The sequence below is a fragment of the Alligator sinensis genome, unplaced genomic scaffold (assembly GCF_000455745.1).
Source record: "Alligator sinensis unplaced genomic scaffold, ASM45574v1 scaffold465_2, whole genome shotgun sequence".
Classification (NCBI taxonomy): Eukaryota; Metazoa; Chordata; order Crocodylia; family Alligatoridae; genus Alligator; species Alligator sinensis.
Genome location: NW_005842468.1, coordinates 895,927 through 918,724, shown reverse-complemented (window position 1 = coordinate 918,724; position 22,798 = coordinate 895,927). Strand labels below are relative to the sequence as shown.

At 39.3% G+C, this 22,798-nt stretch overlaps 1 protein-coding gene across 1 annotated transcript in view; it reads right to left on the bottom strand.

Annotated features, from left to right (window-relative positions):
- Positions 1-7,250: 7,250 nt before the first annotated feature.
- The window catches only part of KCNC2 (potassium voltage-gated channel subfamily C member 2), a 205,651-nt gene continuing 190,103 nt past the window's right edge, over positions 7,251-22,798 (bottom strand). The window contains exons 4-6 of the mRNA XM_025212518.1: positions 15,987-16,914; positions 11,841-12,008; positions 7,251-7,387 (exon numbers count right to left, since the gene is read on the bottom strand). Of these exons, the coding sequence (XP_025068303.1) occupies positions 7,251-7,387; positions 11,841-12,008; positions 15,987-16,914 (1,233 nt within the window). The remainder of the gene's footprint in view (positions 7,388-11,840; positions 12,009-15,986; positions 16,915-22,798) is intronic.

Genomic DNA, 22,798 nt, shown 5'->3' with positions numbered 1-22,798 from the left:
TTAGTGCAACTGTAAAACAGCTGGCACTTTGCAGACTTTTTGCTTTCTAATAAAAAGAGTCTATGCCATTCTGCAACATGAAGATTGGGCTAGTTGTGCCTATTTGCAGAACAAGGAGACTTTTTTTACTATCGATTCATAATAAGGTTATGTTATTGGAGACATTTCCATTTTGTGAAGTACAGCATACTATCTCCGATATAAAATGTAGAACAATATTGTCCAAACTGTCCTAGATGTTTGGAATTCAGTTTTGGAAGAAAGTTAGGGTCTTGTCAACACTAACAAATACTACAACTAGGTTATAGCCAGATTAAAAACATATTCTGTCATATGCAGTGTGGAGTTTGAAGGGAGGAGCCACTACAGATACTGCCTATTTAGAGACTAGTTTTGAAATTGTTGTTCCTTGTTTCACCAGAAAATCATTACAAGAAGAATTTCATGCATAAATTAAGTATAAACCCAGGCTATTGCACCTAGATGCCAAATTTTCAAAAAGTATCCTCCAGTTTTTATATGCTAGAATCTCATCATCCATGAATAAAAAAAACTGTACCTCTGTCAACTGTACATACATATGTTCATAATAAAGTAACCGCTGGGCTTTTCTAGTTGTTTTTTTTCAAAGTTGTACTCAACATCTGGACTGGCAGGAAGTGCCAGAAAATCAAGGATTTCACTTGAAAACAATGAAAATGTGTTCATAACATAATGGTCATAAACTCAAGACACATTTCCCCCCCCCCCCCCCCCCCCCCAACCCAGCCCACTGCTTGAAATTTCTTTTTTTACTGAAATTTTGTCTCTATTGTCTGTACGCAGTAGCTGGGATGCAATCATCACATTTACAATGCAGTGTTTAAAGACAGTATCCCAAATTTCAGTAATATTCAGTCACAAGTCATCTCCACGATAGAAAAACAGTTATCCATAACTTGTCTATTCATAGATTTAAGAAGAAAAATATTTGAAAGAGAAAAAGAATGGATTGAAGAATACTGTTAATATTTCTAATAGCTTTGGCTTCATAAAAAGCTTTGCTTTTTCATAATTGTTTCCAATTCTATTAGTCTTCAAGGTATCTGTTAAGGATTTGCTGAAGTCACTGCTTGTAATAAGGCCTATTAATATATTCATTTTCTCTTTCTAGTATCAGTTTTCTGTTCCACTTCCATTATCTGACTTCAGCATGATTTACTTTAATGATAAAATGAATGTCTTTCCCTTTCAGATAGTTTAATTCATTCATGACTTTTTAACTCATATCTTCACATTCAACTGTGACAGAAATTATTTTCATGTCAAATTGACATCCCCCTCCCCCCTCCTTACTTTTTCAGTACCAATACAGCAAGTTGCCATCCTTAAAAATCCCCTGTTCTTCTAATGTCTTTATTTTCATCTATGGTTCTTCCATCTGAAGGTACCATTAGCAGCAATAACCTTTTCCACACATAAGACTCATTCCTCGAGGCCCACTACTTGAAATTTAGTGCATATTCTTGCCAATTTTATCTCTGGTATGCACACTGTACTTGGGAGACAATACTATTTAAAGCACCACATATATAATATTGTTTCTAAATATTAATGGAAGAAGGAAAATTATCTTGATGCTGAATGAGGACTTATGAGACATGTAGAGAAAGGTATTCATAGTTTTAAAGCCAAAGGCACCACGGTAGACATCTACTCTGGCCTCCTGCTTAACATAGGTCAGTAGTCTCTACACCAAGCCCATACCTTCTTTATGTAGTGCAGTTAACTTTCTGAACAACATTCAATCTTGACTGTTTTCTAATCTGAATTTTTCGAGCTTCAGCTTCAAGCTATCAAGTCTCTCAGTAAGGACTAGAAAAAAGGCTTAGGCATCCAATACAGGACTAGATTGGACCCTCAGCACCTAAGTAAAAATTTGCAATCCAAATAAACACCATCCCACAACCATCTGAACCCAGGGTGCCTAAATTCACTAGCTGCCTCCTTGTTTGAATGGAAAATTCCTTGGGCACCTCCAATTCTAATTCTGTACTTGCCCGCAGCTGTCCTACTCAGAAAAGCTAGTCACGCAGTGTCCATCTCACCCTTTCTGGGAACCAGACACAAACAGAGGACGATAAATAGAGGAGGCAGTGGGAGTGGCATTGCTGGCCATCTTGTACATAAAACATAGGGTACCTATACATGTGTTCCGATGAGTTCTAATTAGAACACACTGGAGCAGACTGAATTAATCAAGTCTGCTCCATGTTCCAAATAAAACACTCTAACATCGCCTCAACGTCATGTATATACAAGTCCCTGAGGGTTTAAAAATGGCTGCTGGGGCGCTTTAACTAAAGCTCCTTCAATGAACTTAAGTTAAAGTGTCCCATGGCCATTTTTAAATGTGTTGGGGCTTAATACACATGACGCTACCGCATTTTAAATAAAGCGGTTCTCTAGGAAACACTCTTATTACAACACCTCACCCCACCCCGAGCTCATGTATAGGCAGCCATACAGATTAGAACTCCTACCCACGAATTGGAAGACCCAGGTTTGTCTTCCTCAGCCTGAAGGAGTTCACACCCACATACATTTCCCACCTCCAAGGAGAATGTCCTTATTAATAGGCTAGGAGAGAAGGGGGCTGCATCTTTCTTTTGAACTTGGGCCGCTGTGCAGCTAAAAAGAACAAGCAAGGGGGGAAATAATTTAATACACTGTAGGGGTTAGGGCAGTCAGCTAGGAGGAAGGAGTCCTGGGCTCTGATCTATGTTCCAAGGCTATTTAAGCCATTTGCATTAGTCACTGGATAAAGAGTATGAAGAGTATAAAGAACCCAGAGTTCCCCCTTCCCAGACGGGTATTCTAATCACTTGACAGCTGTCACACTCCTTCTTCTACACTCTTTTTGGCCCATGAATCTTGTACTACTCCCTGCAGAGCAGAACAGCTTCAGATGGAGGAGCAGTGCACCTCACCCAGCCCTAGTTCTAACCTAGTAGTTAATGCATTTCACAGGAAAATGTAAGATATTGATTTGAATCCTCCTCAGGCTGCGGGCAGCATTGACCTTACATCCCTCACATCCTGAGTAAGCATTCTAATCCTTAAGCAATTCCACTAGAGGTGAATGACACCACCACCACCTCCAGCCATTTGTTAAAAAGAAAATTACGTCTGCTCAGTTCTTCAAAAGAATAGTTGTAGGCATTAGCCCTTGGAGAAAACTTGTGCTGTGGCTCTTGAATGGATGAGGGCACCTGCCTGCAGCCCTGATTCATGCATCTAACCATTAAAAAGGGTTGACAGCTCAGATATGTCCCTGTGCTTCTGTACTTAGCATTTCCAACTTGCTAGCTCTTAGCATCTCTGTGCTTAAAGGCAACTGGATACAATGCTAACCCCATCACTCCCATGGATGCCTTAAGTATGGTAGGTCAATGGCCAAAAGGTACAGATTGACCTTTGACTTCTAACTGATGGTCTCTTCCTCGTAAGTTCAAGTATCTCATTCATCTTGGCTACAGTTTTGTATTGGGAGCTCTTTCAGTTACTTATCTACCATGACCCTGTAAGACCTTTTTAGTTTTATTTCATTCTCAGTACAGACAGGCAGTTACCCATGTTAGTTTGAAGTCAGGCAGAAGGCAGGGAAGAACCTTGGGGTGCCTATACACATACTCTGGGGTGGGGGGCACATTTTAAATACAGTGGGTCCAAGAGCCACTCTAATTAAAATGCCACAGTGTCTTGTATATTCAGCATCCCACATTTCAAAGTGGCCACAGGGCTGCTTTAACTAAAGCTCATTCAATGAGTTTTAGTTAGTGACCCTGCAACCATTTCGAAACATGGGATGCTGAATACATGAGACACTGCAGCATGCTGGAGTGTTCCAATTAAATTGCTCCAGCAGACTTGATTAATTGAGTTCTGCTTAATCTAATCAGAACACATCAGAGCACATATATAGGCACACCTTAGAGACTAATAACATCTGATGAAGTAGGTTGTCATCTATGAAGCTTATGCCTCTCTGAACTAATTAGTCTCTAAAGTGCCACCCTGACCTGCCTCCTGCCTGACTTCCTTCTAAAATAAAGCATCTCAAAATATGTGTGAGACTATTTTCACTAAAATCAGTATTCAGTAACACAAAACAGGCGGGAGAAAAAATTTAAATCAACTTAAATCCAGTTCACACTGGTCCTTTGAGTGAGCTCCTTATGTGTCCAGGGAAACAAAAATGGCCAGAGCCAGGGATACAGATAAATATCAAGAAAGCACGCGAGCCATTTCATAGTATATGTTTCAAGTTCCTCCCCAGATCTTGTGGTTTTTATTCTCTGTTTCAGTTAGTTACATTTCCATTGGTTTCCACCAGGACTGTGCATGCACCTTGACATGTTCACAAGAGTTCCACAATACAGAGTTTCACAACTGGGATAGGTCCCTACATTGAGGATACCAGGGTGACAGACAGATTCTGGAGAAATTCTCATTAAGTAGGATGGCAAGAACATAATTCTTACACTGTACTGCTACAACGCATCATAAACATAGAATAGACTAGATCAATTTACCACAAAACTCACAAAAAATAATCAAAGAATCTCTCTCTTATGCAAAATATACATTTTTAGGATATAATTTAATACATATTTTATATTTATTGATGCTGCTTCTGCGACATTTTGAATTAAAAAAAATATTTTTGCTGCCAGAATTTTACTTCTCATATACATATATTTCTGAGGTAACAATGAAAAAAAAAAACTGTGAATTTTGAACATAGTCTATGTTTGTCTGCAGCCACATTTCTCTTATCAAAGTGAAAAGTAAACTTAAAAATTGACATGTACACTAGAATTTGTAAAAATATAGCTATGGCAAACTGAGAAAGCAAGGACTTGTAGCAAAACCTATTCTGTCCATGTTCATGGCCTTTGCAAAAAATACCATTGCTACGAGGAAGTTAAAATAGATGTAGTTTACATCACTATCATTATAAGTGTGTGTCTTTATATGATCCACAGCACAACCTACTGCAGGAACCAGGAAGAATGCACAGACAGAAGTGTGTAGGCCTTTGCATGGAGTCTTAGAGAAGATGACTTTCAATTCAGCTTTCCTTGACATAGATGGCAAAAACTGTTATTCCATGCACACACATTTTATTTACAGCTGACTCATCAACAGCAACTTTTCATCCCTTCTACTGGTAGCAGCAATTGAACGCAGTCCTTAATCTTCATTAGCAAGCTCTGCTTCCCATGTGAAGTCTCAGTGACCTCTTCAAGGTGCGAGTTGCTTATCAGGGTCCATTCAGGAGCAGTAGTCTCTTTCCAGTACAGTCCTTGGTATGGCTAAGTTCCATTGTCCCTTTTCAGCAGTCAAAAATCCATGATAAATTCTGTACAACACTGTAGTCAATATAACAGCAGCACCAGACAGTGTATTAATTCCTTTGCTAAAAGCTTTTTGCAATCATCTCTCTCTCTCTATTGACAGTATTTTACCAAAACTAAAATCAATGTACATCTCTAAATATCAGAAATGTATATTTTGATAAATACATTATTGTACAAGAATTTTGACATGCAGGCCATGCTATAGGACTAGGCTATATACAGAAGAATATGTTACATACTCCACAATAAAAGGTATGTTTTCTTTTCCTAACAAAAAATAAACATATGACAATCAGGGTTTATTCAACAATCTCAAAAACCTCTTAAGACTTTCTTTTCCTCGTATATCTACGGTTCAGTATTGTTGGGTGTTTATCCTCACCAGCTCAAAATATCAAATCTACTACTGTATTTGTACTGGTGCTGTTAATGGGTTCTCTCTTTTTAGATTGAAAGAAAAAAAGCCACTAGAAGGGATACAGTTTGAATACCATAATGAATGCTGGTTGCTAGGTAGCAAAATTGATGTTGCTGAAGTAGGCAACCAGTTAGGAGAACAAAACAGCCAAATTCAACATTTCAGAAATCTTCAAAGTTCCCACATTATATAGTCTAAAGGTTATTAACCTGCACTTGAAATATATATGGTCTATACCACAAAGGGGAAAAGGAGAAAATGTACTTAGCAGTTAACCTAAAAAGATGGGGCATTTTAAAAGGTATCTCTGCGCTTTATGAAGACAGATGAAGAATACAGTAGACAGGTTGCAAAACAGACAGACAGAAACAAACACAGAAGACAAAGCACCTAAAAACATTGACTGAAGGAATTTGTGAAGCTCATGGTCCAGAGGTTTAAAGGCTGGTCAACACCCCCACCCCCATCTTTCAAAACTATTGCCCTTCTACAGTCGCACAGCAAAAAAGCAATATTTTTCTTGCTTTTACTTGGTACTCAGCCTCTGAATATGTTCAAGAACACTGGAGTAGAAAAAATTACTATAGTACCAAGCAGCACTTGCTAGCTGAAAATTGCAAGCCTGGATGGCGTTTACCTTTCTTTCATGTTTTGTGCCTTCCCCAAGCCATTAAGAAAGAGATCTGGCCTCTGCTTGCATGTAACCAGTAATGACAACCTCTTTGCAGTTATCTGTGTGCAAACAACCAGAGACATTCAGAGCTCTGATACAACAATCTAGTACCAAAGTCAATTAATCAAGAAAGAAAACTATTTAAAAACAAGTACTTAAAAAAATTAAAAGGTTAAACAAAGAAAAACAATCCCACATGCAGACCAGTTCATCAAGTGCTTTCATTTCAGCAGGATGGTATAATGCAATAACACACATCCAGAGTCATCTGTGGTCCCAATAATCTGCAACACTGCTTTCAGAGAGATGATGAAGACAGGATGGTCCATGCAAATGATTGGACTCAAGTCACATTGTGTGCCACCAAGACAGATTCCAGACATCTTCCGAATGGATTAATCACAAGAAATGAACGTCCAATGGAGTGATCATTTGGAAGCACATTGTTTTAGCTATCTCCCTGAAAATATACTTATTTATTGAATATACTGGCCAATGGAGTCCACTAACTGTCCTTTTATTGCCTTGGTAAAGTAGGACAATATAGCAGATAGAAGGAGAAGCACTACTTTAGATAATCTTAAAAGCCAAGATAAAAATCTTCAGCTACCCAAGTGGCATTTCTTACTACTGACAGTTATATCATGCAGGATTTATACTGTATTTATGGAGACTACAGTTAATGCTACATTTATATCCATTATGTGGTAAACAGTATTTTGAATTAATACTATGTAGCCGATTGATGCCATCTGGTTTACAAGATAGATGGGATGGGAGATCGAGAGCGTCTTAGAGGACAAGGTGAGCTGTAGGGTGATGTTACTGGAGACAGTCTCAGAGCATTGCCTGCCAAGCCAGCAATGTTGTTTAAGCTTCGGGATTTTTCGTATCCTTTTATGAGAAAATGCACAGACATCAGTTGAATTCAGCCAGAAAATAGACAAAGACAAACAATACAATGCAATGTAACCAAATGTGCTATTTTGGGTTCAAAAGGAATTTGCCTGCACAGAACTCAATGTTGAGGCAGCTTGTCAAAAGGAAATGAAGGCATATTAATCCAGCTATCCTTTCAAATAAGCTTGAACAAAGCCATCGCAAATCATATGTACTATATAATTGTAGTCCTATTATTCAGGCCAGTAGGCTGTATTCAACCCTGACCTATGTTCAGTAAAACTTCATTGGCTTCAGTTATGTCATATTATTGTAAGATAGGGAATAATTTGGTCTTGTATAAAGTAGTATTGAGTGATTTCTGTAAGTTGTATTATCTGGGTAAATATAGTCCAGATTTCATTAGAGAAAAAACAGATTATAACATTTTAAAATCATATACTCTATATTAAATCCAATGTCTAATATGAGCAAATTTTCCTTAAAACTGAGAAAACTAATGAATTATACCATGCAACTGTATAGTCATTCATATACAGGATTATATGATACTATGTTGAAGAAATCCATCTTCAGAAATATTAAGGCTAACATTAAAATATAATAAAGATAACTGAGTTTGATTTATTTGCCATTTGATCTGCAAAAGTAAAATCATAATATTTGCAGTCCTTATCCAAATGATTCTAATGAAAAATATAAAATGACTGCTTATAAGACTGAAATGATGAAAATTTTATTTTTAAATTGGGCAGTCATGAAAAGAGAGAAACCTCTTGCAATTTGGATGGAACACTGCACTTGCAGACATTTCTATTCACACAAACTGTCAACTCAATCTGCCCATTTTATGTTGCATAAAGATTTGGCTTAAGTTAATAAAGTCTGTGCTTTAAAGCATAAGGAAAGCATTGTTATTCAATGTCTCCCTGTTTTCAAACAAATATGGCTAATTTTAAATATTAACTAATTTAACCAATTAAACCATGATTTACCTATTGATTTGTTCAAAACCTTAAGGATATCAGCAAGAAAAAAAATCATGAAACCCAAACTCTTACAAGCAATTACTTCCAATTTTAGCTGAAATTTCCCTGTGTAGATCCTATCCTGAAAATACTAATATGCATGCTTAACTGTAAGCAGATGTAGTCCCACTGACTTCAGTGGGACTACCTGCTGAGAGTTAAAAAAAGTCTCTGTGTTTACAAGACTAGGGCATTGATGTGCAAGGTATTTTGCTATGAGATTCTTGCTGAAGAAAACTGAAAATGTAAATGAAAAAAATAAGCATTATGTTAGATCTTACTGGGGTTTTCTTATCAAAAGTTATCTGTTCAACTTCCTGAACTTCAGTATTTGGTTATATTTGTGATAATTTAAATTTGTATCATATTCAAGACAAACTAATTAGCAGTTTTAGGAAAGTCAGCTCTTAGTTTCTCTCCAAAATACACGTTGTTTAGAGCAGAGATTGGGCCTTTGCCTTAATACGGGGTCTTGTACATTGAAAGCCATACTGAAACAAATAAATAATAAAATTCATTAACATTTTTCCCTATTCAAGACCTCTCAACTGAAGTTCTGAGGAATTGCTTAAAATAACATCTGTTGATCACTGGATACGTCTACACGTGCCCCTAAGGTGATGTTGTTACTCTGCCATGATTTCATATCATTGCGCAGTAACACCCCAACCTGCGCTGTACAGTTATTTTTAACAGCTACTTCGCCATAGCAGCACACTACAGCACGGGAGCGTGTTGCATAAAGTAGCTTCTGGTCACATGTAGATGCCTGCAGACACTACCTTGCCGTAGCGCATTGCTATGGTAACGTAGTGTTATATGTAGATGTGGCCAATGTCTGCTAATACATCATGCAGTGTTATCTCCAGATTGTAAGATCAGGTTGTTCTGTGCTGCTTGAGAAACCGCCAATACATTTCAAATTCATAAAGTTTCTTTCAGTATTTGAACAATTAGCGAGTTTGAGAAAAAATATCTAAATTTTTAATTCATATTTGTCCAATTCTTGTGGAAAGATATTCCTGGTAATATGGTAAACAAAGAAGAAATTAAATGTCTTTCATATAGATAGAAGAAATAACAATTATACTGTTTCTGTTATGTTTCTTTTCCTCCTTCTCCCTTTTATTTTTTTAAAGAACAAAAGCAAAGGAGAGCCAATATATACAAGAAAGCAAGACACTACTGCAATTAAGGAAAAAGAGATCTCTTGAAGTGTAAAAACTATCACACAGGATAAATAGAGATGGAAGGTTTGATCCAAAATCCAAAGTAAAACCAGTAAGAATCTTTCTAGGGAATTCAATGGGCTTTGAATCAAGCCTTAAGAGATCACAAAGATGATAAAAACATCCAAAAAAGAAACTATAAAAGAAAAGAATCAACTGTGAAAAATATTGTCAGACATACAAACAAAAGCATAAACAGAAAGGAGACAACAAGAAATATTTCATCATAATACAAAAGTAGACTGGATGTATTAATTAAAATAAAATATTCCAAATAATTTGGTGATATCCTGAAGGTGCTTTCAGTGTAAGAGCTGACAACTTTATTCTCCACTGAATAAACTTCAAGGCCATTGGCTAAAGTGTTTGATACACATATAAGATTCTAATTGGGGGCAGTCAAATGTTGCAGTAAGAAAGCTTTCTGGCCAAAAAAAGTGAGTACATAGAAACCAGAGTCATTTCTTTGAATAGAACTAAGTTTCTTTGAAGGAAATTATGACATTTTTTTTTCCATTTTGAATTTACACACTGAAATGAAATGAAAGTTTTCATTTACCTGCAATATAAAATGCATTTCATTTCAATTTCTCACTTACAAAACAAAAAATATAGTTTAGCGTTGTCTTTACAGTTCCTTAATTTTTCAGCCTAAAATTTTTGAATGAATGTTTTTAATAGGATATTAACTGGGGAGTAGGGGTGGAGTTTCCAAACTCTCCTAGTTATGGTTAATACAAATTTACTAGTAATTCTCTTTTGTTAATGTGTTGAAATGTCTAGTAGAGGTTAAAGATCCTGATCCTACAAGATGCTGGTAAGCAGCATTTTGCAGAAGTTCCCTATTACATTTTGAAGAACATTAAATGTCTAATAGATTTTATAGGGCATAATTGTTAGTCTGTATACAAAAACACGTATATAAATTAAGCACCTGCATTTCCATCTGATATCATTGTACTGTAGCCACCATGTGTAAGTCTACAGAAAATCATATTCTTCTGAATCTATAGTTGTTCATGGCTAGATTTCTGTTCATATGCATTCACATTTTGCATATCAATCTCAGCTGCTTATTTTTTTAAAGAAATGAGGTACTGCATCTAGCAGAATTACCAGCATAAGTTAAGTTCTTTTCTTCTTCTGTTAGCCAGCTGAAACAAGAAGTTGCAACAATCATGTTTGCTACAGACAAAGCTGGTGAACAAAGCTATTGACCAGCTCCAGTTGTGGGCATAGAGATGATAAATTCAAATAGCATTAATGCATAACTGTTCAGGAATTTATTTTAAACAGTCACTGAAAACCACCATAGATAGACGATTCATTAAGAATGCAATCCAATTCCTATAGAAGGAAATGGAAAGAATCTCATTGACATCAATTACATTTGGAATATTCTACATGTAAGATATGTTTAACAGTGACCAGCACTGGCCTAATTTGGTTCCCTTTGAAGCCAATAAGCGAGTGTAAGAGCAAGTGCCTGATTCTACAAAATGCTGAGCAATCAGATATAAGGACGCTCAGTACTTTCTTATAGAAACCATCTGGCACCTTGCAGGATCAGACCCTAACTGTATCACACCTGAACCCTGGCTAGAAGAGACCAATCCATTTTGGTATAATCTTCGTGCGCTTAGTGATATTGTTGTCATGATAAGCTGTCTTTAAACATCATAAACTTGGTTTTCTTTCAAATGCCTTCAAAAATATTTGTATAATAAGTTTTGTTATGGTTTGGGCTTATTCAATTTTTCAATCCTTCAATGTCATTAATTTAGTTATCTGTTTTTAAAAAGTTGTTAAATGCAAATGTTAGTTATTGAATAATTAACTTGTCTTTTAGGAATGGCAAAGGGAATATTTAAAGCAGCAGATGAGTGATTTAATGAGAAAGGTCTAAATGACTGTTTTTTCTGTAAAGTATGGACAAATGAAGACAAGTATAATGGCTGTATAACATCAAGCAATTTTTTTTTTTTTTTTAGGGGAGTGGAGGAGTTAAGGAATGTCTTCTAAAAGGAAAGGCAAGAAAAGAGAAGGATGAACAGAAAAAAAGAAAAACATGCATTGAACTGACCGCAATCGTTCCTATGGAGCATTTGTGCAGGTTACTTTGTTCTAAGCTTGTTTCTCACAAGCACATTCCTGAGTAACCTTTTATGATCTAATGAAAGAAGTCCATACCTTTCCTGATCCCTCCATCAGTAGCACACGTGTAATCACCTGTTGTCAGTAGGAAACATGTTCCCCCTCTTCTGTTTTTGTCTCTGGTACTAGAGCGTCTGATTGGTGGGTGCCTTTCACCAGGTGAGAGTGGCTGCTCACTTCCTGCACTGTCTTCACCTGATAACACTGGTTAAAGCACCATGCCCATTTACAGACAATAACGAATGAGGAAATGAGACATCACAAAGAGCTTATGTTGAATGCCGGTAATTTCCATAGCTCAAGTACAAAAACAGTAATAAGTTCATGATAAGAACAAAAAAAACCTGCAGTTCATCATTAGTCACTACAAAATGCAGCAAAATGGGAAAAATAAGTAAAAATGTTTTATTCAGGAGCAAATGATCTTTCGGCTATCCTGACCCCACTTTAAATCTCACCTCATGTTCTACTGCCTTAATATGTAGTAAAATATAATATGATAAAAGACTACTCTATTTGTGCTTTCAATGACTGTTACAACCTTTATGACTACAGTTTGTCTCCATTGTTTAAACACTATTTATCTCCTTGCCAATGTCCTGTATTAAAAAATGAAGTTACGTTGATCATTTTGATGCAAAATGCATTGTATTTATTTAAAAAGGTTGCTGTAGAAAGGATAAACCCATCTCAAAACATACAGTTCTAAGTGAGTTAGTTATATGGGTCTGTAAACATATGTACCCAAAGGCTAAATGTAGTCTTTATTCACTGTGATAACATTTTGGAAATAGCAAAATCTCTACCTCTGCTTCTACCTTTCTCAGTTTCCCAAAGATACTTTTCTTTAGCAGCAGATATATAGTATTTTAAAACACTGGCCACAATTTAAAAAGCACAAATATTCATGGAAGCACTTACATTTTAAACATGTGCTTAAATCCTATTAAAACTTAACAAGCCTTACTATGTGTTTAAAGTTTAAAACGTACTCTTCCCTGAACTAGGAGTGCAAATTAATTCTGAAATGACAACTTTAATAGAATTATGCAAAAGAAATTCAGGCTGTGGACATGTGACATTTTCACTGTAATCTCCAGGGATCCAGGTTTTCTGTTTCCCATGGAAAAACGGAGTAAACTGCGGATTTTACCTTTTACTGGAAGAAACCGCAGATTTCTCATTTTATCAGAGAAACCAACAGAAGTTGTGGTTTTGTGACAAGCCCCCTGCAGGCTGACAGTTCCAGCCTGCAGGGGCCTGGGGGGAGTGGGAGGAGGGCAGTAAGGCAGCGGGCGCCACGTGCATATATATGCACGTGGCCCCAGGCAGTCTCGAGCGCAGCATTGGCAGGTAAGTGGGAGGGAGGGGTGGGGAACTGAGGCCCCCATAGGGAGGGAGAGAGAGAGTTGAGCAGGGCTGGGGCTTAGGGTCCCAGCAGGGACCGGGAGGGGGCTGTGGGAGGCTTGCGGGGGTGAGATAGGGCCAGGTCCCCGCTACTGCATGTATTCCCAGGGGGGCAGGGGGGAACCCGTACCCCTCAGGTCTGAGTATGAGGTGGGGCAGCCTGCCCGCTGAGGGTTCGGGGGAGAGGGGGGCTACTCCCCGCTGCTGTGCGCACTCCTGGGGGCTGCCCCCCAGATCTGTGCACAGATCAGGGGCTGCATGCTTCCTGCTTCAGGCTCATGCTCCCTGCCTTACTGCCCTCCCCCTGGGCCTCTGCAGCACAACGGAGCCACACAGGAAGCTGCCTGCTGCTTCAAACTCCGTGCTGCCTGCATCCCCTGCACACAACCCCACACTGCCACCCCTGCTGCAGCTGCGTAAGCAGGGGATGCCTCACCAAGGCAGTGTGGAGCTTGCAGTGGTAGGCGGCTTCCTATGCAGCTCTGCTGTTCTGTTCATCACTGGGTCATACGCCAGTGGGCTGCAGTGGCCCTGGGGGAGGGCAGCAAGGAGGGAGTCCGCAGCGTGCAGCCCCCGCCCCACGCACAGATGTCGGGGACACTCACCTGGGAGCGCATGCCCATGGCAGGAAGCAGCCTCCACTCCCTGCAAACCCATAGCAGTCAGGCAGCACACGGAGGGGAAGCAGGCTCCACTCCACTGAAGCAGTCGCTGCCAACTGCCAGGGGCAGGGGGCTGCAGATCCAGTTCCCTGCCCCTATAGTCCTGGCAGCTGGGGGCCCACTCTGGTAGGGCTGGGGGGATTGTGGGAGCGGGTATGGGGCAGGGCTGTGGGCATGCCTTTCACTTTAATCACATATTTGTGGGGTTTTAATCAGAGAATTTTCAATTTTTTCTTAGAGAATTTGTGATTTTTTAATCAGGAAAACCAGGATCCCTGGTAATCTCTGTATGCTGTATAAAAGTAGAGTGGACAAACAACATACAGCTCTACATCTCTATGAGTTACTATTCTCCAAGTAAAGTAACTCTTCAGAAAGTCAGAAGTAATTATACACTGGTGTAAATTGCACCAAATCACAAGTCACATGTTCACAGGTCTAGTCCATTTCATCCCTGGGTAGCTGTTTTGCTCTGTTCAAACTGGCTCTCCTTGCCACCCAGTGTTGAGGTGCTGTTAATGGGCAGCTACCTTCAGAGACCTGGTGGTCAGTTTGTTCTGGACACCAGCATAACTTGTATTAGTGTACATAACCAATGTAAGTTATAGTGTGTCTTCAGTCCACACATTATGTTAGAACATGAAGCAGAAATAGCAGCACAATCAGAGAGGAAAAAAAAAAGAAAAATGATCAGTAAGTTTATTCATTTTTGCGTACGTCTCTAACCTCAAGGATGCAAGCACCTTGTAAATAAATCTGCAGATTCACTGTAACTGTCTTTCTGCTCTGATCACAGAGCCTTTTCTGTTATGGAATACCTCCAGCATGACTTGATGCAATAGAAAAGCTGTTATTATTAACACTTTGATGATCCTGCCTGGAAGTGTGCATCTGTCAAACACTGCAAAGCTAACTATATTCCACCCACTGCATGCAGATTCTCCCTTCCCCCTTTGGTATCTTTAGACTTTTCAAAAGTAATCTCTGTTTACTCTGCTTAAGAAGTCTCTCAGAACCTGAAATTCATTTTTTTTTTAACCCAAATGTAGCAATACAGCAAGAGACTAGAACAAAGGTACTTTTCAAAGTCAAGCTTTCTAGCTCCTGTCCTCTAACGAGCAAATTCCAGCTAATAAAAATATTAGTCATGTTTTGTCCTCATTATTATATGTTGACAATATAAAATGAACCTAATGATTGATGTGAGAGTTTTGAAATCCAGTAGTATTTACCATAACAATTAACAGATTTGGGGGAGAGCCCTCTTGTGATTGCAAAACAATACTTATTACATTAGAAACAAATTTTTTTTTTTCATTTATCTCAAGAGATGTTTTGAATATGCCAGGAAGCCACTGAGGTCAGAACCATCTTTTTATTAAGTGTCTGTATAGTGCCTAGCACACTGGCCTCCTGATTTATGGCAAGGGCTTCTAGGAATTGTGAGAAAGAAAATAATGAATAGTGACAATGCTATTACAAGTTGTTGCTGTTTACTGCTCTTTTTTTTTTTTTTTTTTTTTTAATCTTTTCTTTAAAAAATTACTTCATTATTTTACTTTGGAAAAAAAATCTAAAGTCTAGAGATCAGCTTTCCATGCTACTTCCTTTGAGTGCTGGTGTTTCAATGATAAAACATCTGCTTCTTTGTTATATTTGTTTCTTGTACTGTATCTTAAATAACATGCCACCATGTGGTGTAGGCAAAGCTGACACAAAAGACAAACACCCAGCAAAACAGCATGGATTTCAACAACGTAGAATGTCGTGACTTTTCATATAATTACAATCATGCAGGAAAACAAACAAGTACAAACAGTACAAGGCAACAAACAACAGGCAAAAAATTGATTGAAACCATCAGCTTAAATTCACAACATACCATTCACAACATTGCAAGCAAACTATATAGACCAGCTATGCACAAATCTGAAAATGCCATTGTAACTACTTTACCATCTACAAGACTGGTACACACACAAACACTGGAGTGAGGGGGAAAGGGTGGAAACTATATCTTCTAGTTGCAGAAAGATTTAATGCTTTCTGAAACCTACCAAACATACTGGTCTATAAAGTATTTAAAGATCATGCATTTCAAATTATGTCCTACCTGATCTGTTGTGTTCCATCAGCCGGTTTTCTTTGCCCAGACAGACATCACCCTGCATGCTATTGCAGGCCATATTCAAGTCTGTCTTGCAAAATGTAGGAGAGCTCGCTTGAGGAGCAGGAGGGATGTGCTTCTTCCGCTTTCTTGGCAGTTTCTGTTTTGCCATTGCCAGCGAGTAGTACATTCCAAAATTGTTAACAATGACAGGCACAGGCATGGCTATGGTCAGTACCCCAGCCAAAGCACACAGAGCACCCACTAGCATGCCCGACCAAGTCCGAGGACACATGTCCCCATACCCAAGGGTAGTCATGGTGACCACAGCCCACCAGAAGCCAATGGGGATATTTTTGAACTGTGTGTGCTCACTGGCCGATGGGTCATTGGGTTGGGCTCCTACTCGCTCAGCATAGTAGATCATGGTGGCAAATATCAAAACACCTAGTGCCAGGAATATTATCAGCAGCAAAAACTCATTGGTGCTAGCTCGAAGTGTGTGGCCCAGCACCCTGAGGCCTACAAAATGTCGGGTGAGCTTGAAGATTCGCAGGATTCTCACAAACCTCACCACCCTGAGGAAACCAAGCACATCCTTAGCAGCTTTGGAAGAGAGCCCACTCAAGCCCACCTCTAGGTAAAAGGGCAAGATGGCCACAAAGTCAATGATATTCAAGAGGTTCTTGATGAATTCAAGTTTATTGGGTGAAAAAATGACACGAACTAAAAATTCAAATGTAAACCACACCACACAAACTCCTTCTACGTAGGTCAGAGCAGGATCCGTCTCAATTTCATACTGTAGAACTGTTTCTGTGCTGTTGATGACTTGCTCAGTTTTGTTTATAATGGTATTGAAAGCCTCATGGGTTTCCAGGCAAAAGGTTGTGATTGAAACTAGGATGAAGAATAAAGAGGCAAAAGCAATGAACTGCAAAGGAGAAAATAGAAAAAAGAATCAGAACCTTACGCTAATGCACATACAGTACTTTACATTGTTAATAAATTCATCATCATTACCATCATGTATGTTAAACTGATTAATTTCAAAAGCTCCTAAACTGATACACAGACTCCTACTCATAAAACATAAAACTAAAAGCTACTTACTTATGCAGTGCATGCTGCATAAAATATGGTCACTGGGAAAACTTTGACTGTGGATATCAGGCAAGCTGAGAGCCATAAAAAAAAGAAGTGGCATTTTTTGTTGTCTGCACTGAGGATGCAGGACTCCATTTTTCAAATCATCATGCAAAAGACCCTGGTATCCCACATTAAACTTCAGAGTTCTCAGTCGCTCAGAGAAAACTGAAAAATTGAGTCAATCTGAATGTTTGAGATCATCACACCTAAGGTTAAGAATCCCTCCAATTAAGCTATCAACATTTCCTGTACTTAAAAAGAGATTCAAACAGAGATTTTGTTTGCATTGCCACTAATTCATAGAAGTGGATTATCTTCTATGAAGTGGCATATAGAGATATTCTGACGGATTGCAGGTGGAGTTGGTAGAAGAATCTATACTTCACAAACATGCAGCATGCTGTGGGAGGAAATAAAAACCCAGACACTCCAACCCATTACTTTGACCCATTTACTCTTTGCATCCCTCTGTTTTCTCTTTTTTCATATCAGACATAAGCTACTTGTCTTTGTAGCATATTCTCACTCTTTTGTCCACTATTCAGAATAATTTCTAATCAAGCTTTTGATGCCAGCCTCAATAGCCTACTTCATTTTCCAAAGGATCATCATGCTCTCCCATATTGCTCCAATGGCTAAGAAATAGTTCAAATAAACATGGACAAAGCCATTTTATTATTCTCCTTCACATTCCTCCTTGTACCTTTGCTTTGCTGTGATGCCTCCAAAAAACATTTCCCAGCAGTTGAACAGCCAGTGCTACAGCAGTTGAACAGCCAGACTCTTCCACTGCCTAATGGACTGACCGAGTTTATCTAACCATTTTCATATACTCCCCACTCTCTTACTAACATCTATGTTGTAAGCTTTTTTGGGGTGAGAAATGCCTTTTTTGTTCAGAGCTTGTATATTGCCTGGAACAATGGGATCCTGATCCAAGATTGGAACTTGTAGGGGCTAAAATGCTACAAATATCATCCCTATCCAAACCATACCATATGAACCATAATTTAAATTCTACATAAAGATTGCCATAAACCCTGACAACACAGACCTAACACCCTAACCTGCCACAGGTACAGCGGGGGAACCACAGCAGCCCATATCCTGCTTCTAGAAAACTTTGTCAATATATGCTCAAGAGGTCCCAGGTAGAGGGTCATGCCTATCCTTCCCAATTTTATGTTGTCTACAAACTTGCTCAAGAATCTCTCTCTGCTAGTACTAAATATTACCATACACTTGAAACAGCACCGGGCCAAGGGCAGACCCCTGTGGGATTCCACTTGAAACCTTCTGCCATTCTGACATGAACCCTTTGCTTAATTACCCTTTGCTTGAGGCCACCTTATAGTAGTTTTATCTAGCCCACATTTCTCCAATTGGTTTATGAGACGGTTGTGTGGTACCTTGTCAAAAGCCTTGCTAAAGTCTAGATGCACTATATCTACAGCATTCCCTTAATCCACCCAAGTAGTTAGTTACTTTGTCTAAGAAGGAGATCAGGTTTGTTTGACACTATTTGTTTTTCATTAATCTGTGTCGGCTGCTTGTGATCAGCCCTTCTTCCTCCAGGTGCTTGAAATGGCCTTCCTTAGGATACACTCCAGCAACTTCTCAAGTACTGAGGTGAAGTTAACCAATCTATAACTCCCGGAGCTCTTTTTCTTGCCTTTTTTAAAGAGGGGCACTACACTGGCCCTTTTCCAGTCCTCTGAAACCTGGCCTGTCTCCTACAGCTTCATGAAGATAGTTGTCAAGGGCTCTGAGTTCTCCTTTGCAGTTCCTTTAGGACACTGAGATGAAGTTCATCCACCCCTGATGATGTGAATTCATTCAGACCCAACAAAAGCTCTCTGACAATTTCTTTTGTTATCTTTTGTAATAATAAAAAGCAACAAATGGTTATAAGTTAGGTTGCTCCATAGGTCTCACTGTAAGGCCCCAGCCCTGGTTGCTCATAATCTTGTCATTCGCACTGACAGGGAATGGACCATAGGTCATGGACCATAGGACCGCACGTATATGGTTCAGGCTCACTTCTTCACACACACAATTTTTTCAGCACAGATGGTTCATGCCATCTCTGGGAAGGAAAAAAAATTAAGAAAAGAATTCACAAGAATTCATATAGTCTTTTCACTAAAATGCTTTAGCATCCAATGCTGTGGAACAGAATTCCAAAATTTGGATAGAGGATTTAAGAGCAGCCAGGACACACACTTGACTTTTCTTATGAAAAACTAACCCAATTTGGCCAAGTCATAAACCTCTGAAAAATGTCAGTTTGCACATGCTCCATAGATATTTTTAAAAGTTTTCCAGCTAAATTTTCCCAAGATTTCATCTGACCTGAGCATGCTAAACAGATGAGAAGATAGCAAGTGTGTGTGGAGACTGGAACTAGGTGGACAAGGGAACCAAGGATGAGACAAGTATGAAGAGCCTAAGCGTTGAAGCCTGAGACTGTCTAGGTAAGAACCTGAAACAGAAACAAGGAGCCAAGGAGAGTGGAATTAGGATAAGGAGAATGAGTGGGACAGTCTCCTGGATTAAGTGGAGAGATCATGGACAGAACGAGTCAGGCTTAGACCAGAAAAAGCAGTACAATGTGCTCCCTGAACTCCCCTCAAAACAGAAACTGAAATACATTTCAGGATTATTGAGTCTTAACACTAATCTACTCTCAGCAAATACGGTGGCTGCCACCAGTCCATGTCCAGCTGCTCGCCATGCACCCCTCCTGCCCCCACTCAGCATCCTACAGTGCGTCACCCCCCGCCCCAGCAGCCAGGGGTACACTGCTCCGTGTCAAGCTGCTGGAGGGGTACAATGATGCAAAAAGGCTAAAAGCCCCTGAATTAAATCATTCACTCAAGTAGCAGAGGTCCATACATGGGATATGAAGGTTTAGTCCATTTAAATACACATGATAAAATCTCTATTTATTTAAATTGCCTAAATGATCAAAAGATCAAACTTGCTACTAACAAGCCTAGAAGCTAGAAGGATTTTAATCATTAAAGAAGGCAGAACAGTGTGGCATCTTATAAACCAACTTGTTCCAAGAGGCATATACTTTCATAAGCTACAGTGTACTTTGTCAATGCAGTGAATAACTTGCAAAGAATAGGGGTACCCAATAGAAAGGACTAAGGCAAGGTAGAGGTGCACTAACTGAACCAGCTTTTGAGAGCCACAGCTCACATGATCAGATTCTATGAAAGGACATGCACAAAGCAGGCTATCAAACAGAAGTAGTGATTGAAATATAAAAAAAAACAGACACAGAGAGAAGGGAGGAATGGGAGCCCTACTAAGAGAGGCAGAGGGGAATGATAAGAACAATAAGGCAATAAACACAGAGGGACATAAAAGCTAATCCAGGTAATGGAATAAGAATCCATAGTCGCTGTTCAGATCATAACTTCACCCAATCCAGCCTGTGAATGATTTCTTCTTCTGACATTTCACATTCAAAGTTGATTTCTAAAACTCCATTGTTTAAGAGCAGCTACTTTTGAGATCAGCAATGAACAGTCCAGGGAGTCTGAAATGTTTTGCCACAAGATTGCGTCATTCTAGACTTGATGTCAGCTCGGTATCCGCTCATTCTGTCATGTAGGAATTGCTCTATCCAACACAGACAGCAGAGGAACACTGAGCAGGTAATGCTGTATATGAAATCTGATGTTATAGTCCATGTTATTTGGTCCAGTGATAGTGTAATCTGTGTTGATGAGGGGACATAACTGGCATCTGGATCTCTTTGCAAGGCCTGGTGCCTCAGTGAGAAAAGGATTTAGGTATCCTGTTTCTGAAGAGATGCTGTTTTGAGGTTGGCACGCTGTGAATCAGGACAGGTTAGCCTCCCATGGCTACCTTGAAATGGGTGTCATTTTCCAAGATGAGTTAGAGGTCATTAATGGTGTGTCCAAGCTGTGTTGTTCAAGCTGGGGGCTGTAAGTAATAACCAGAAGGATTCTGTTGCCCTGTCATAAGGGTGGTAAAGTAGCAGGTTGGAGTTGGGCATGAGTTGATTCGAGTGGCTAGTTTTGGGACTGTGCTGTAAGTGTAGGAATCCCTAATCTAGCCCCTTAAGTGTGCATCCCAGTTGATGGGGAACAAAGCAAATATGGTAGTAACATACATTTTTAAAAAGTAATAAGGTGTCTTCTCTGACCTATGGTGTCATTTCCATCAGCAACCAGCACCCACAGGATAATATTTCTTTGCTATACAAACTAAATAGACTGTAAAAAGACAACCTCCAGCAACATTAGCTAGCCAGTCAGGTTTCAGGCCAGAGACAGCACTCATTGCTCTGATGAATGATGTCCTCCTGTCTACTGGTTAGGAATGTGGATGAATACTTTGAGATCTTTCTGAAGCGCATGGTCCTGTGCTGCACATAACTAGGATGAATCCAGAGGGAGTCTGAGTTGCTCTTCCTTTACCTGGAAAGCCCTCATATGCAGAGAATCAAAGCCCCAATTTTCTCTTCCATACACTTCTATCTAGTTGAAGCCCTTTAGCAAGCAGGTGACAGAATACAGGCTGAAATGGCCACATAAAAGGCATTTTGATTTTCTTCTCCATCAAAAGCAAACTGTGCCCATTTCATTAATGTAAAGCTAAATGAATCACCTGGTCATGGTCTGGTCATGCTGATTCATCCTTTTTGACATCTAGGCTTGATTATTTCAGCTTACCTTATTTACAGAAGCAACTATGTGCCCTGAAAAATCCCTTAACTGGTTCAAGTGCACCAACCCATCAGTTTAGCAACACATTACCCCAGTTCTCCATTCTCTACACTGTCAAAAAACTCATAAGCATAGTTATTTCTCCTACAGGCAGAGAAGGAAAAGTAGCAGAGAAGTTGTGTTTATTTCTATTTTTAAATATTTAGGAGGCATTAGAAACTACATTGATGAAGATGACAAAAGCAAACAAATAGATTGGATAGACTAAAAAGAAGGCAGTGACATTTTGGGATTCATAACACCTTAAAATGATAAAAAGATATAGATTTTTTACACTTCATTTCAATTATTTCACACTGTAGACCAATAATAATAATGATGGGCACGACACTACCCATACCTTCACCTGAATAGCGGGATTCTGGGGTACCCAGTAGCCAGTGGCCCCACCCAGCTCCCTGGGTAGCAGCTGCAGAGTCCCCAAGTGGAGAGCCTCCCCTTACGATCAAACAATCTTGCTGACCATTATAAAACTATTTACAGATTTAATTATTTACAAGGTAACATATAACCAAAGCAATAGACCAAATGTTACACTGCATGACCTGGTGATGGTGGCTTAAGGGTTAATGCTTCTTGGATACACATTACACTAGGGAAAGGTATACAAATTACGCACGATAAATATGGCACCAATAAATAATTACATTGATACTCCAACTAATAAACCATCACAAGCTAATTTACTCAATCTATAAAACTTTTACACTGTGTACTGAGAACCTGTGTGCACTGCCCCGGTTGGGTGTCTCAGGACTGCATCCAGGCCCCTGCACAGGATCTGTGGGCAGTCCCTGGTGCTTGCATCCCTCACACAAGCTCCAGGGGTCTCTGTGCAGCAGGCGGTGGCTCCTCCCTTGCAGTCTCTGCAAGAGAGCTTGCAGTCCCTGCCCAAGGCCCTTC